A 17,126-nucleotide genomic window follows, 5' to 3' on the forward strand; every position below is an offset into this window, starting at 1 on the left:
CCTTTTACAAAGTCCTCCACACAAGTAATTATGGCCAACTCTAATTGGAGACAGTAGATCTTCTTAGTTATACTTTGGATGCTTTCTGACCTGAGGTGCACATCTTCTCGTATGACATTCTTGATGTCACCCCATAGGCCCACTAGGTCCTCTGTCATTCTTGTACCTGAAGCACATATTTTCTGAGATGCTTCTGAAATTCAGATGGGATAGATTCCAGGACATGCTTTAGCTCTCAGGAACTTGTTTTAATTTACTTCAGTTTCAACCTGAACATATACACGAGCAATTGATAGTCGGTTCCATGTTGGCCCCTGACTTGGTTTTAGCTGCTCCTGTTAAGTTTCTCCTTCATCTCTTCCCACAGATGTAGTCCATTTTATTTCTGTGTGTTCCATCTGGAGGAATCCATACATAGTCACCGTTTGTGTTGTTGAAGAAAGGTATTTGCGGTGAAGAAGTAATTGGTCTTGAGAAAGGCTATCATGTGATCTCCAGTTTCATTTCTATCATCAAGACTATATTTTCCAATCACTGTTCCTTCCTATCTATTAATTCTAATCATCAATAATGATCAATGATTCTTAATTTCATGTTTGATCAATTTCAGACTGAAGACATTGATAAAAGTCTTCAATTTCTTCATCACTGGTTTTTGTGGTTGGTGCATAAATTTGTGCAATATTTGTGTTGATTGGTTTTCCTTGCATTCAATAAATATTATCCTATCATAAGCAACACTGTACTTCAGGATAGATCTTGAGATGTCCTTTCTGAGGATGAATGTGATGTCATTCCTATTGAATCTGTCATGGCTGAAATAGTAAACCAAGTGACTGCCTGGTTCAAAATGGCCAATGCCAATCCATTTCAGCTCATTAATGCCTAGGCTACAGACAGTTATCATTCCATTTTATTTAAACAACTTATTTATTTTTCCATTTCATTAAAAAATCATTTTACTGAGAGCTCTTACAGCTATCTGAACAGTCCATCATTCAATCTTTCCATTTCATTTCTACTACTACCAATTTCTCTAGATTCATACTTACTACATTCAAAGTTTCAATTTTTAATAGATGATTACAGCTGTTTCTTCTCATGTTGAGTCGTGGCCATCAACAAATGAAGGTCCGCCACACATGTAGTTATGTCAACTCTACTTTGAGAAAGCAGCTCTTCCTTAGTCATGTTTTGAGTGCCTTCTGACCTGAGGGACTCATCTTCTGGCAGTGTCTGCAACAATATTCTGTTGCTATTCATGTGACAAGGTTTTGCTGCTATACATAAGGCTTTCAGGGGCTAATTGCTCTGAATTTGGACAGCCTATTCCTTCTTAGTCTGGAAGCTCTGATGAACCTAGTTTACTTTGGGTGATCCTGCAAATATTTGAGATGGCAGAGACATGTTTTCCCACCTCACAGCAACTCCAAAGCCAACACAGTATAACAAACTGACAGAGGCTTGGCTGGACCTTGTCTAGAGAACAATCATATAATGGGATTTTTCAAGACCGATTGACCATATCTTTGTAAAGGGACCATGGAGAAGCTCCATCACAGCTATCGGACCAAAGCCAGGGGTCGACTACAGAACAGACTATCACTTGTTCACGTGTAAGTTCAAGTCGAAGAAAATGAAAATAAGTTCATAAGGGACAAAGAACACCTTTTTCCTGAATTTAGGGAACAGCTCAAGAATACATTCGATGCATTTAACTCTTTAAAGAAAGAACACACAGGTTGTGGGATGACATAAAGACCATCATGCATGAAGTAAGCATGAAGTAAGTACTTCATGATGATGCGTGAAGTAAGCAAAAGATCATTAAAAAGTCTAGGAAAAAAGATAAGAAAAACCAGATGTCAGAAAAGACTTGGAAAGTTGTTTTGAATGTAGGATAGCTAAAAGGAATGGAAGAAATGAAGTCAAAGAGCCAAAGAGCTGCGTTGAAGGGCTGGCTGAAGAAGATGTAAAGTGCTGTCATGGGCAGAGCTCTGGAATTAGAAAACCGAAGGGAAAACCAAGCGGAAAGAAGTGAAAAAACAACCCCTCTAGCCTGGAGTTTCAGTAGTGCAGGATTCTGTGAGAATAAAAATAAAAGAAATGCTGGCTGCGGTGTCTCCAGTGGGCTTCCTGGGCAGAAAGAGCACACGTGTGCTGCTGCTGGAGAAGTGAGTCCTCACTGGGTGGAAAGAACTGGGATGCCTGCAGATGGATTTCTCCAAACTATGTGTCCGTTTCCCTTATTGTCCCCTGTACACCCTCACTAGGCTGCTTTAACAAATCCCAGTCAGAAGCCCTACTCCTTGCTGCGCCTTTGTGGGTCTTTCTAGCATTTTTGTTTGAATATGGTGTGGTCTTGGTTACCTTCCACACAAGGTATCTACCACAAATGGTGAAAAGGGCATACTATTGCACATGGCATTAAATGTGAAAATAAGAGAAAGTTGAGTTGTCTTAATAAATGAAGCAGGTGTGGCTGGCAGTCTGTATCCATCATAAATGTTGATCAGGTTGGGGGTGTGTGGTTAATGCAGCAGAATGCTGAGTCCCACAAAGTATAATAGATCAAGAAATACTGAAAAATTCCTTGGGTCCTACTTGTTCCAGACAGAGTGGAAAGATGGACACCCTCCATATCTATCCAGATGTATGTGCTCCAGGGTGGTGGGACTTACCTTGGGCAGAGAGGCTCTGGAGCCCGAGCTCTGGGTGGTCATGGTGAGCACGGTTGTGATGCCCAGGCCCACACGGGCGGGAGCAGCATCCATGTTGATCCAGAAGGAGATCCACGAGAGGATGACAATTAGTAGGCTGGGGATGTACATCTGGATCAGATAGTAGCCCATCTGCCGTTCCAGGTGAAACCGGGCCTCAATGCAGGTGAATTTACCTGCAAGAAATTGCAGTGAGAGGGCAGTTCTACCTGGTAGGTAGAAGCAAGGACTTGGACATCAGAACAACCTTGGCTAGAGATGTAGTTTCCCACTAGCTGCGTCTTGGGCAAGTGTTTCAGTTTCCTTACTGTGAACTAGATCACAACAACAACTACCTTCTGTGGTGACTGACAGCGAGGAGAACATGAGGCGACACCGTGGCAGCCCTTCACACAGCGCCTCACACGACTCAGTGCTCAGGCATAGTACTTGCTATCACCATCCTGCTTTACTATTTCATGTCAGGAGAGGGCCTGCTTAGACATGATCTACTCTTCCCTGTTACCTTCTCCAAGCATGACCTGATCCTGCTATGCCTTTGAAGAAACCTTTCTTTTCTTCTCTTTTACGCACACGGAAAAATGAAAATTCTTAGGTTCTCCTTCACAATGGAGTTCTGATCTATCTTTTCATTCGCCCTTCTCTACTTTCTTCACTCATATAATGACCTACATTTCAGCAAAGGAGCCCTGTTAGCACAGTGGAGTCAGCATTGGGCTGCTAATTGCAAGACTGGAAATCCAAAGTTATCAGCACTTATCAGCAAAAAGCCAAGGCTCCGGTAAATATTTACAGTCTTGGAAACCCCAAGGAGCAGACCTACTCTTACAGAGTTGTGGTGTGTTGGAATCTTACAGAGTTCTACTCTGAGAGAATTTCTGAGTTGGCATCAACTCGATCACAGTGGCTGACCTGCCATCACACTAAGCTGCATTGCTCGCTTTTCACGTCTCTGAGATTTTGACCCTTTGATCGCCTGCCTGGTATGCCCTTCTCTCTCCCCGCAGCCATCGAAATCCTCCTCCTACTCCATGGGCAGTTTAGAGTAAAATCTTCACCTGGAAGAAAGTCTCTTTTCCTCCCTTGTGTTTCTTCAGCTCATTTTTTTTTTTTTACACATTATCAGACTCATTAAGGCTTACTACAGTGACTGGAGACGAGTCAGCCTCTGTCAGTCTCCTGTTCACTATATCGTGGGCAGCTTGACTCCTCTCCATCTGTATATCCTTAGCACTGGGTGAGGCCAGGACCATGGTAGGGGTCTTGATTCCTATCTGTTGGTGGTGGTGCCATAGAGACAATTCCACCTCATTAGAGACCCCAGGGACAACAGGAGCAAACAATTCCCGGGATTGTTCCTGCTTGATCCCATTGCTGGAGCCACTGTGGCAACCCATCTAGCTGACCGCCTTCCTCTTTTGTCTAGCCCCCCGCACCCCCTTTGTCAAACATGAGGTTCTTCTCTAGGAACGGGTTCCTCCTGACAACATGCCCAAGGTGTGTGAGATGGAGTCTTGCCATCCTCACTTCGAGGGAACATTCTGGCTGTATTTCTTTCAAGACATATTTGGTTCCCGTCTGTTGAAGCACAATACATTCCTAGAGTTCCCTGGATTTTAGCCGGGCCTTTGTCTTTTCTCCCTGTCCCCATGGGTCTAACGCAGTCTGAAGACGGGCGCAGAGCTGATGAGGCCAAGTACACAGAAAAGGAACTTGGGCAGCACTGTGGTGCGCATTCAGTTGCTCACGGAAAAGTTGGCAGTTTCAACCCAACAGAAGCTCTGTGGGAGAAAGGTGTCGCCCCGTTATGATTACAGCCTTGGAAAGTCTATGGAGCGGTTCTCCTCTGCCCTGGAGGGTTGCTGAGTCAGAACTGACTGAACAGCAATGGGTTTGTAGGTTTTCACAAAGGAAAGGGCTGTTGTACGCATAGTCAGTTGTGATCATTTAAGTCCTGGGTACGTGTCCTCTCATGTATGCTACTGGGAGTAGCGTTAGCTGAGTCTCAGATTGACTAAGCCATGACAAGAGTCGGTCTTTGGTGGTTCTGAAGCTTTTCAGAGGTCATCCAAAGAGGGGACTGTTTTAGAGAGGACAGAACCCAGGCTGCCTGACTTCTCACTGGGCCTGCTTACCAACGTCCGCAGGGTTTCTTTCAGTCCCCTCCCCTCCCTCCCTCTACGCTTCAGTTTCTGTTGTTAGCCCGTTTTCTATCTCTCTGTTCACTCAGCAGATTTTTACCCAGCCTTCCAGCTGGCCCCAATGACTGATTCTCTTCCACAATGCTTCCCTGAGTATCAAGTCACTCACTGAATACTGTACGAGGCACCGGAACAAGAGGGCTCTGTCAGTGACCCCCCAAAGCAAGCCCTGGCATGGCTGCCCAGATCTTAATTAAACTCCATTTTGAATAAAGTGGAAGCTTAGCCTCACATCTCTGCTTCGGTGTCTCCGAAGAGACAATTCATCTTCTTGTAAAAGTCTAACTGCCTGTAAGCCAAAGGGATCGAGGTTCAAGATTTTAAATTTTGTGATGAGATATTTCTTAAAAGATCCTTTGTCTAGAGTGTTTGTGTTGCGTGACCCAAGAAGAATATCTTCTTTGGTCAGTGGGTTATAAAACCGGACTGACAATGTTAAAATAATTGTAGTTTACCAACCCACTTGTAACTTTTTTTGCCAGTACCTGCTCGTTTACTCCACCTGATAAATGTAGTTTGGTGTTAATGGGTCTTTTGATCCACAAATCACCCCATTTCTTCAATGAAATTTTTTGTCTTCTGACAGAGTAGGACTCATGCTTCATGATGACATTTCATGGTGGCCATAAAGGAACCCAAAGGTGAATTTGCACCTGCTATCTCCAAGACATTGGATATTGGGGCCAATGGGACCAGCCTCAGTCAATTTGGGGCCATCTGTATCCATGGTGGATTCAAGAGTTGTAGCATGGTAAATTCATAATTCTTAGGCCTGACCCTACACTTTCTTTGCATACAAGCTCCCTGAGTTTTATTTTAAGGTTTACCTTTCTCTTTCTTTTCTGCTGTTACAAAACAGAATGTACGTTTCTTTGGTTTCAGATTCCATATGGTTATTGGTTAAGAAATTCAGAACTTTAAGATGATTTAGAAATCGTGGGACAGGCCAGGTTAAAACACTGACACCATTTTTTGGGGGTGGTACTTCTTTACTAGGGCTGTTATCCATTTCAGAGGCAGTGAAAGCTCTTACCTTTGGGGTCATGCTTTGCTCTGTTTTACATTGGGCTGCTACAAGTCAGAATTGATTCAATGGCACCTAAAAACATCAGGTGGTTCTTATGTAAAACCAACTCCGGACTCTCATTGCTAGTCTGGCCTTGCTGTTATGACTTCTCTGCTGTCCTTCAGCCCAGCTAGCTGAACTTATTGTCCTCATTCAAAACTGAACACTTGCTAAGGGGAAGTCCGAGAATACCTTTATGCAGTCTGGCACGCTATGGAAACAAAAAGCGTTTTTGACATCTTCTCATGAGCCATGGTGGTGCTGTGGGTTAGGCAGTGGGTTGCTAACTGCAAGGTTGGTGATTCAAATCCCCCAACCGCTCTTTGGGAGAAAGTTAAGGCTGTCTGCTCCTGTAAAGATTGACTATTTTTCACTTAAAATCTCAATATTAAAAATGACCTGGCTAGCAGACCTTTGAGATGTCTTATTGCTTACTTCTGAAATAGTTGTAACAAAAACCCAGGTGCGCCAACAGAAAGGAGTATCCCACATTGAAGAAATTATAAGAAATAACCTTGCCAACGCAGTGGGTAACCAGACGGCTTCTCAAATCATTGTTGCCCCACTTATAACAAAGGACCTTGCTGAAGGGCCTCTGCGCAAACCTACAGAGAACTAGAATTTTTGAAATAACTAATATTTTTGAACCCACCAAAAGAAAGGCATCCACTTTTAAGACATTAACACTTTGCTCAGTCAGATGAAATTGAGACTGGGGAAAGTTACCTAGATCCTAATGTGGTGAAAATCTGATGCTAAAATTTTCAATTAAACTTTGGCATACCCCTATGCAAAATATGGGAAATACCCTTTGCCCTCTGGTTCTATAATTGAATGGCAATTAGTTTTCAATCCTGCTTCCACTTTCAAACAGTCATAAATAGTTCTCAGACATGATTTGCAGGTTTCCACTCTGGGCAGAGGTTTCCCTTACCAGCATGCCTCTGCTTCTTTTGTAGCAAAGAGAGTCCTTGGAAACATACCTATCTGAGAAACACAAAGTATTTTTTTTGCAGTGATCAGGGAACTTCTTGTTATCCAAGAATTACGCTTAGTCTTCACAGTGTACCATGCATCGTATCATCCATCTCATCCTCTGTTTGCACTTGTAGAAAGAACAACCGGCATAATCCAAGCCCAATTTATTAGACTTTCTGAATCTTTAGGTTCTCCTTAGACTGAATTTCTCTCTTCAGTTCATTTAATTTAAGAAGCATTCCTTTTGGGCCTCATACTCATTATGAAGTAATTACTAAGAGCTCTATAACCCTCAACATTGCCTAACTAAGTATGGCCCGAATTATTGAAATAATGTCCCTTTTTATGGATACTTTAAGAAATACTATTTGCAAGTTTACAAAGTAGTTGAGGTACACAATCCTGGTACTCTTTTTTTCTTTGATACTATCTTAGGGAATTATGTTTATTAGAAAAGATATCAGCTAAAATATGCTTTAGAAATCTACAGGAAGGGTCCTTGCCTCATTTTCCCTAGCCCTTGCACTTCAACACTTTAAAGAGGCCTCGTGAAGCAGATTTACCAAATGCAATCTGTCCTTTGAATTGATTGCGGCTTCCCTGAGCATTGACTGTGATCCAAGCAAAATAAGATCTTTGACAACTTCAGTCTTTTCTGCATTTATCATGATGTCTATTTGTGAGGACTTTTTTTTTTTTTTTTTACTTTGAGCTATAACCCAGACTGCAATCCTTGATCTTCATCAGCAAGTGCTTCAAGACGACCTCACTTTCTGCAAGCAAGGTCGCGTCATCTGCACATCACAGGTTGTTAATAACCCCTCCTTCAATCCTGAGCCATGTTCTTCAAAAAGTCCAGATTCTTGGATTATTTGCTCAGCATACAAACTACGTAAGTGTGGTGAGAGGATACAACCCTAATGCACACCTTTCTTGATTTTAAACTATGCAGCATTCCCTTGTTCTGTCCAATGACTGCCTCTTTAATCATGCACACATTTTTCAAGAATTTGTATTCTCCTCAACGGTATCTATTGTTTGTTATGATCTGCACAGTTGAATGCCTTTTGTCAATAACACACAAGTAAACATCTTTCTGATATTCTCTGCTTTGAATCAAGATCCATCTGACATCAGTGTTCTCTTTCCCTCTACGTCGTCTTCTAAATGCGGCCTGGGTTTCTGGCCGCTCTGTTGAGTACTGCTGCAACCGTGGCTGATAACCTTCCGCAGAAGTTTACTTGCATGTGATATTAATGACACTGTTGGGTAAACTTCTACATTTCATTGGATCACTTTCTTGGGAATGGTTATACATATGGACCTCTTTTAGTGAGTTAATGAGCTAGCTGCCTTCCCAATTTCTTGGCATATGTAAGTGATTTCTTCTAATGCTTCATCAGCTTGTTGAAACATTTCAATCAGTGTTCCATTAATTCCTGGGGCCTGTTTTTCTCTAATGGCTTCAGTACCATTGGTTCTCTTAACAAATGCTACTTCTTGATATAGCTGGATTTTGAATAGTTTTTTTTTCTGGTACAGTGATTCTGTGTATTCCTTCTATCTCCTTTTTAATGCTTCTTCACTCATTTAATATTCTGTTCATGGAATCTTTCAATATTGAAACTTGAGGCTTGAATTTATTCTTGAGTTCTTTCAGTTTAAGATCTGCTGAATGTGTTATTTTCTCTTGGTTTTCTAATTCTAGGTCTTCACACATCTCATGATAATATTTGTCTTTATCCTCTTGAACTGCCCTTTGGAATTTTCTATTCAGCTCTTTGATGTTATAATTTCTTCCATTTGCTTTAGCTACTCTATGATTAAAGGTAAGTTTCAGAGTATCTTCTGACATCCACTTGATCTTTTCCCTGTATCTTTTTAATGACCTTTTGTTTTCTTCATGAACGATGCTCTTGATATCCTTCCAGAACTCATAAAGTCTTCTGTCATTATTTCCAATGTAGCAAGTCTGTTCCTGGGATATTCTCGAAATTCAGAATGGTAGATAGACTCAAGGTTGTGTTTTGGCTATTTTGGACTTGTTATAATTTTCTTGAGCTTCAAATTGAATGTACATATGAGGAATTGATAAACTATTCCACAGTCAGCTTTCAGCTTCTTTTTTCAACTTCTGATGTTGAGCTTCTCCACCATTTCCCCCTGGCTGTGTCTCTTTGATCTGTGTGTATTCCATATGAGGAAGTCCATGTGTGTTGTTGCCATGAAAAAGAGGTGCTTGTATCTGTCTTTCAAAATCCTATCATGCAATCTCCAGCTTCCTTTCTGTCACCAGGACCAGATTTTCCAGCTACCGTTCCTTCTTCGTTGTGTCTGAATTTCACATTTCAATCATCAGTAATTATCAATGCATCTTGATTGCAATTTTGCTCAATTTCCGAGTGAAGACGTCGGTCGCATTCTTCAATTTCTTCATTCTAGCGTTAGTGGTTGGTGCATAAATTTGAAGAATAGTTGTATTTACTGAACTTCCTTTTGTGTGTAAATATCCTATTGCAGACAGCATCATTCTTACATAGATCTTGAAATGCCCTTTTTGATGATGAGTATGACACCATTTACTCCTCTTGAAATCGTCATTCTCGGCATAGTAAGCCAGCTGACTGTCTGATTTGATTGGCCAATACCAGTCCATTTCACCTCACCAAGGCCTAGGATACAGATCTTTTTGTAGTCAATTTCATTTTTCATGAGCTCCAATGTTCCTAGATTCATACTTTATAAATTAAAAGTTAAAATTATGAATAGAAGTTTGCAGCTGTTCCTTCTCATTTTGAGTCACGCCTCCTCAGCAAATGAAGGTCCTGAAGACTGGACTCCACGTACTTACGGCAGACTCTATTTCGGGAGGCAGTTCTTCTTCAGTCATTGTTGAGTGCCTTTTCGCCCGACGGGAACATCTTCTAACCCTGTATGTCACAGTCTTCTGCTGCTATTCAAGAGGTTCTCAGTGACTGAATCTTCAGAAGTGGACAGTCGGTTCTTCATCTGGAAGCTCTGCTGAAATCTGCTCACCTTGGGTGACCCTGCTATTATTTGAAATACCAGCATCATGGCAACAAGCAAGCCACCATGGCATGACAAGGTGACAGACAAGTGGTGGGTGACTCTCTCGACCTCTCATGGAAGCTCTTTGCTTTCCCTTGTAACAGAGTGAAGGCTGCGGCTTCGCTCCAATGGCAGTGAGCCTACCAGCTGGGGCTTTCCATCCTGTCAGACCCCATAGTCTAGTGGGCCCTTCCCACTTTGCTACTTATTACTCGTCTCTGTCCTCTCTCAGCCCCCTTCTGCTGAGATCTAACGTGAGCGTGCTCTGCTTGGTGCTTTTGCTTTACCAGAAATACCACTTCTTCAATAGCAGACTGTTTGTTAGATGGTGGCATCTAAATAGTAGCTTTTTCATTCTGCTTAGGAGTGGTCCCTGGGTTCATTGATGTTTTGGACTTGACAACTAACCTAAAGCTTGACAATTTGAAGCCACCAGTGGCACCGCAGAAGAAAGGTCTGGTGGTTTGCTTCTGTAATGATTCCAGCCACAGAAACCCTATGGAGAAGCTTTGCTCTGTAACGAGTGAGATTGCCACAAGTTACAATCCACCTGATGGCAATGGATTTCCCCCGCTGAGGAATAAGGAACTCCATTTTGCTGGACATACTGCTACATACAGGAAAGTCTATATTTCTCAGATTCCCTTGAAATTAGAGGTAGCCTAAGCTTAAGTTACTTGTCCCAGAATACACAGAAACAGAGCATTAGAGCTCCTGTTTGGGTTTGAACCTGTTCTCTTAGCCACTAGATCATAAGTACAGAGCTGTGCCCATCGTGGGTATTTCGTAAGGCCTGCTGGATGAAACTTGGCAATGACCTCCAGCCCAGGTGGTGGGGGCACCGAAGGGGAGGGGCGGTCGCCTCCCCACTTACCTGTGTTATAATGCTTGGTGCAGTACCTCAAGTCCTTCTCTTCCTTCAGGATAAACTGGGGAAGCGTTAGTCCGTCTGCTACTTGTACAGCTCCCTGCTCCTGCCACTCAAAGATGAGGTCATTCATGGTGTAGCCAACTGGGAAGGGATCAGAATGAGGAGCACTTAGGTGAAGTAGACGAGGTTGGCCCGGGCTCAGGGCTGAGAGAGCCATTGGACATTTGATGGAAATCACGAGCGCACAAACGTCTCCAAACAGAGGAGACAGCTGGGTTGGCTGTTTCCTTCCACCCTCTAGCCCTTCAGGCCTTCCACTGCCCCTGTACCTCTTCCAGCATCCTAGCTCAGCTTCTCCTGCTGCCGACACTTGCTATTCTGTCTGCACATAGAAGACCCCCATTTTCCTCTGCGAGACATCCTAGTGCTTCCCTGTTGGTGGGCTGATAGTAGGGGTCAAGGTGTCGGATGGTGAGACTCCAACCAGACCCTCTGCCCAAGATGTTGAGTCTGGAATGAAGTGACTGAAGGTTCAGAATTGGCTGATACGGATTCCCCGAGAGGCTGTGATTGGCTGATGCGGATTCCCTGAGAGGCTGTGATTGGCTGATTTTGGTTTCCTGAGAGGCTGTGCTTTGAGGAAACAGCCCTTAGTTCCTGTGGCCTAAGTCTCCTGCCCTGGCTCCTAGCCTTGCCTTTCCTTGCCAGCCCACTAGCAGTGCCCATGTCCTTCCATTTCATTCCATTTTTAACTTAGTCAGATTGGCTCCTGTGTTTGCAATCAAAGAACTCAGCAGCCTCGTCTGTGAAAAACCTCGCCCACAGGAGATCTCTGCATTATCGTCTCTCCTTCGCAACCAGAAGCAAGCACTCTTTTGGCCAAGAGACATGGCGTTTTGTTCCTCGGACAGCACGCTTACCATTTGCTGCCCTGGGTTATTTCTATCTCCCCTGCTGGGATGAGCATCCCGCTGGGATGAGCATCCATGACTTATTCAAGCGGTTTCTGCTCTGTTCCTGGAGAGGACAGTCCCAGGGACACGGAACAGCGCCTCTTCAGAGAAGGCTGCAGGCTCCTGGGTTTATGATTCATTCGGACAGTGTAAGAGGAGCTATATTTCTAATGCATTCTCTGAAAGCAAAGGCCCTCATTGAGGGTGTCAGCCAATTACAGCACTCCTTGGGCACTCTGGTTAGAGGGAACTGAGTGAGAATTTCTCCCTGTCTCGAGGGCCAGTGGGAGCTGGGTTCTTCCTAGAGGCCTCCTGCAGGGGACTCACAGCTTTCAAGTTGCATGATGCATGTCTGGACATCCATGGGGAAATTCTTCAAGTCCATCGGGCAGGCCAATGTCAGGGTGATTCTGGGAAGAGAAGAGAGTTGAATGACGCTGGTCCCACACTGGAGGGGCATTGATTTTATTCCTGTTTCTGTTAGATAACAGTTTGCCCAGGGGAGATAAAGGAGGGCAGACAGCTACCATTTAATGGAGTAAACATGTGTGTATTTTGATATGGAATAAATAGGTGCGTATCTGTATATTCCAGTTATGCAAGTGGCAGTGCAGAGGATGGAAAGAGGTTGTCTACAGGCCAGGCACGAGTAGCAAACCTTCCGGGTTTCTTTGAAGCCTGTCTGGCTTTGACAGAGAAAGCTGTCTAAAGACCTGGAAACCAAGAAAGGCCCGTCCCATTCCGCACTTCTGTGAGTGCACAGGCAGGGACAGAGCCCACGCTTTTCTGTCGAACAGCCCCCGCCTCAGGCTCGCCCCGAGCACTGAGCACCGGCAGGCAGAGCAGATGCTACTTGTGTGTCTCCCGGCTGCTTCCCTTCACACACTGTCTCAACACACGTTATTTTAAAGAGCACCCCCCCACACACACAAGCCTTCTGGGTGTCCAACACAGCTGACTCACATCTGTAGGCTAATGCAGGGCTCTCTCGGGGAGTGGGGAGTGCCCTAGATGGCTAGGCCAGCTGTTTAATTTGGACGATTCAACCGTTTTCAGAGGCTGGCTGGCTGCTGCCTCACAGCCAGAAAGAGCCCTCTTTTCAGGACCCGAGGCCTGCAGCTCAGGCTGGGGTACAAGGCTCCAGCTTGGAAGTCCTGCCAGCACCCGAGTGTTTTTTGCCAGGAACGGAGAAGGTGGTCTCAGAGGCACAGGACCTTTGAGCCCAAAGAGTCTTAGGTCATCGGACAACTTCCTCTTTTGACAGGTGTGTGAACTGGGGTGCAGGGAGGGATAAGAAGGGACTTGTCTAAGGTAACACAGCAAGCAGATGGTTCCAACTGACTTAAAACTCCTGGCCTCTGAAGTCTTAGTCCCCCAAAGGCTAGTGCACATGGTCGTTCGCTGCCTCTCCTGCCCCACTGCCTGGAAGAGCTGGCCTTATGCCCTGAGATCCTCATTGGCAGTGTTCTGGAAGCACATGACTGGTGTGTATTCCATCCTCTCCCTCACACAGGGTTTTCAGCACGAGAGAGAAGCCCGGGGCAGGGGGGAGGGGGGGCGGAAGGGGGGGAGAGGAAGGAGAAGGGGAGGGAGAGGGAGGGAAAGAGAGGAGCATGAGGAGGGAGAACGAATGCAGTTGGATTTCTGAAGATAAAAGCTCCAAAATGGGACAACTGTCACAGTAGGTTAACTTCCTGAAGTTGAATGACCTTGGGAACATCACGTTCTGCTGATCTGTCCTTCTGTGGTGCTGCACTGGGGCCCTGCTTCCCGGAGATGTGAACCTTGCCTGGCAGGAGCGGAATCCAAGCAGGGTGACAGCCCCACCCCTAGGCTGTGAGGGCCTTGGTGCCCACTTCCTGAGCCCAGCATCTTCTCAGTCTGGGTGGGGACACCTCCAGGATAGGGAAGGCCCACCAGCCCCTGGCTCCTCCGAGTGCACCTCTCTTCTGGTGCCTGTTGAGGTGCCAAAGTTCCCGCCCCCACCCAGGCTGCTCACTGCCTGAGAGGATCCGGGCTCAGTCATACCCGAGAACTAGAACCTTTGTTGCCCATCCACTCTCATTAACTGATGAGCGATAACAAGGTTTATTGTCCTGGACGAGGTGATAGAAGGGCAGGGGGAATCATATTGAGGCCCTTCAGAAAGATATTCAAACTTACAGATCTTCATTTGTACAATCTGCAAAGGGGTATGATCAAACCTACTTCATGAGTTTTCTTTACTCTCTCTCTGCCATGGAGCTTATTCTAACTCGCAGTAATCTTATAAGACAGTGCCGGGGCTACCCTTGTGGATTTTGGAGGCTGAAAATGTCTGCAGGGGCAGGAAGCCTCATGTGTCCACTGCAGAGTGGCTGGTGGGTTCAAACTGCTGACCTTGCAGTCAGCAGCCCAACAGGCAGCCGACTATACCACCAGAGTAGATTTAAAATAATCTATGTGAAGTGTCCAAGTTAGTTAGTGAAGGCTCAAGGAGCCCTAGGGATGCCCTGGACAAAGCACCCGGCTGCTCACCTACAGGGCAGTGGTGCAGACCCGCCAGCTGCCTCCAGGGGAGGAGGCTGTGGCCACCTGCTTCTGGGTAGATTATAACTTTGGAAACTATATGGGGCAGGTTGTCTCCATGCTGTAGGCTCGCTGTGTGTTGGAATGGACATGAAAGCAGAGGCTTTGGGTGGGCTGTGTGTTGGAATGGACCTGAAATGGAATGGCTGTGTGTTGGAATGGACCTGAAAGCAGTGGTTTTGGGTGAACAAGGCCACTCCTCTCCCTCTCAGGCATCGGTCATTTCCCCCCAGGCCCGGGAGGAGGAGACTGGGGATTAGGTGGGTAGTGGTGGTGTCTGGAGACTGAAAGCTTTGCTCCTACTCACTCTATACAGGATGCCCCGCAGGTGGGGAAGGGGGTCCTAGCCTCCTAGCCTCAGAATACAAGGTATGGGGGCAGAAAGGGGCTACAGGAGTGACAGAGCATCCCTGGCTTATTGGCTGAGGTCAGCACTGTGTGCCTGGCAGACCTATGCTGAGGTTGATGTTCCAGATGTTGTGACTTTGCTCATGATGCTGAACATCTCCGAGTACCCATTTCTCACCCCTTTTTATTGAAATGCTGCCTAACTTTAGGGACCAACTGAACCCACCGTCTCCAGGAAACCACCTCTGGTTTCTGGTTGGAATGAATCACTGTCTCGTAGGACTGCACATAGCTTTGATTCTGAATTGCTGAGCATCAGTTACCGAGCTGGTTCTGCCTGTTCTGCAAAGGTGTTGAGTTGCCTGAGCCCACTTCCCCTGTTAGCCCCCTCTCATTGTGTGCTCCTGGAAGGCAATGGAGCAGGGTGCATTGTGAAGACACAGGTGCTGAGCTTATACAGAACTCACCGGATGCTGTAGAGTACGTTCCCATTCCGGGAGATCCTGAGCAGTTTGTTGTCTGTGGTGATCTCGTGGAAGTGTGCTCCCTTCTCATTGGCGAAGAACAGGTCCGGTTTCCAAATGGAATCCAACATGGATGGGTCCAGGTCCAGAGAGTCGTCAGGGTATTCGTTGTATGCCAGCCGGGGGTCGTTCCACTGCTGCCGAAGGAAGATATTGACCCTATAGTCCTATAGCCAGGAGACAGGGAGGCGGAAGCTAGGTTAGAGCCAGATGCCGACTCTTGGAGGCCTTGTTTAGTTCTTAACAGATTTTTCTCAACATCCTTTCATCTTATTTGGGGGTGAGGTTATGAAAACCATGGGAGTTATAAGTACCCTTGGGTATCTCCTCAAGTTTCCATAATTCATATTACAGTCATAATTCATGTTAAAGTCACGTGTCTGTCACTTAACCTTGAAGATATGTTCTGTGGAACAGAAGGCTGAGTGATTTGGATGTAGTCTGATATTATAGCCTGGGCCTATTTCTCTTTAAGCATCTCGAACAAGCTTGCACCTTCACAATCACCATCAACATGCTGAGTGGGATTCACTTTTGCTCTTGGTCCTCAATCCCTGTCATTAGCAATTTCTCTGTTTCAGATAGAGTTCCCGCTCAAAATTTCATTAGCCACGTATCTTCTGTGGAGCCAGTCCTTTAGCAGTTTGGAAAATTCTCTCATTGTTAAAGGATCCCTGAAATTATTCAACGTGTCATGAGTAAATCTGGAGTTATAATGTTCACTGATTTTCTAATTTTGTGTTCTTCAATAACTCTTTTCATTTCATTTTCAAATCTCTACTTTTCTTTTATTGCCTCTGGCTGCTGCTGGCACTGGCACTGGCATTTGGAAGCCATCTGCACCTCAGAGTAGTATTTTTTTAAACAGTGTTATTGGCATATAATTCACTCACCATACAATTCACTAGCTCAATCACATCAGGAAGAGCTGTACAATCATCACCACAATCAGTTTTAGAGCATTTTCTTCATCTTTATACTCATTGTTATGAGCTCCCTGTGTTTGTCTGGGTCAACTAGAGAAACAAATTTATAGACACATGTGTGTATAGGAAAGAGCTTTATATAAAGAGTAAATTTATATTAAGAAAACATCCCAGCCCAGTCCAGATCAAGTCAAAAAGTCTGATATTAGCCCATATGTCCAGTACCACTCTGTAAATTCTTCTTCAGACTCATGCAACTCATGCAATGATGCTGAGTGCAGGAAGATCACAGGCCAGTGGGTGGAAAGTCTTGTGGATCCAGTGGCAGTAGAGACATCTCAGCACTGGCATGTGTCTCCGCGTGACTCCTCCCGCTCCAGGGCTCTGGCTCCATCAGTGCAGCTCCATGTGTCTTGTCAACAGGAATGTCTTGCAGGGAGTGTTTATGTGGCCCGCTTCCAATGAGCTAGTTATCTTCAGAGAACTTCTAAATGAGATCATCAAACTGAGACCTGATTGACAGGCTAAACTCCACCCCTTCACCCTTGATAGACTCGTTAACACCATATAATGTAACTGAAACACTCCCCATTTCCCACCAAATTACCCTGCCACAGCCCCAAGGAACCATCGGTCTAGTTACTGTCTCTATATATTTACCTATCCTGGATTTCACATACAGAAAAACATTAAATAAAAGAAGCCAACAAACTAACAACAACAAAGTAAACAATACAAAGTAGAAGTAAATGTTCTAGAATTGAATATGGTGACAATTTTACAACTCTTCTTGACATGACTGAATTATTGAATTGTTGACATATGGATGAAGTGCTTATAAAACAGGTTTTAAAAAGAGAAAACCGAAATTCAAAAGAACTAGAACAAATATAAGGGAGGTC

General features: G+C 44.8%; 1 protein-coding gene across 3 annotated transcripts in view; it reads right to left on the bottom strand.

Annotated features, from left to right (window-relative positions):
- GLRA1 (glycine receptor alpha 1) overlaps positions 1-17,126 on the bottom strand; it is a 164,064-nt gene that overhangs the window by 39,155 nt on the left and 107,783 nt on the right. For all 3 annotated transcript variants that reach the window (XM_075543165.1, XM_075543164.1, XM_075543166.1), the window contains 4 exons: positions 15,242-15,465; positions 12,186-12,268; positions 10,909-11,046; positions 2,682-2,896 (listed from right to left, as the gene is read on the bottom strand). In XM_075543165.1, coding sequence (XP_075399280.1) covers positions 2,682-2,896; positions 10,909-11,046; positions 12,186-12,268; positions 15,242-15,465 — 660 coding nt within the window. The remainder of the gene's footprint in view (positions 1-2,681; positions 2,897-10,908; positions 11,047-12,185; positions 12,269-15,241; positions 15,466-17,126) is intronic.

This window comes from Tenrec ecaudatus, chromosome 2 (genome assembly GCF_050624435.1).
Source record: "Tenrec ecaudatus isolate mTenEca1 chromosome 2, mTenEca1.hap1, whole genome shotgun sequence".
In the NCBI taxonomy this organism is placed as follows: domain Eukaryota; kingdom Metazoa; phylum Chordata; class Mammalia; order Afrosoricida; family Tenrecidae; genus Tenrec; species Tenrec ecaudatus.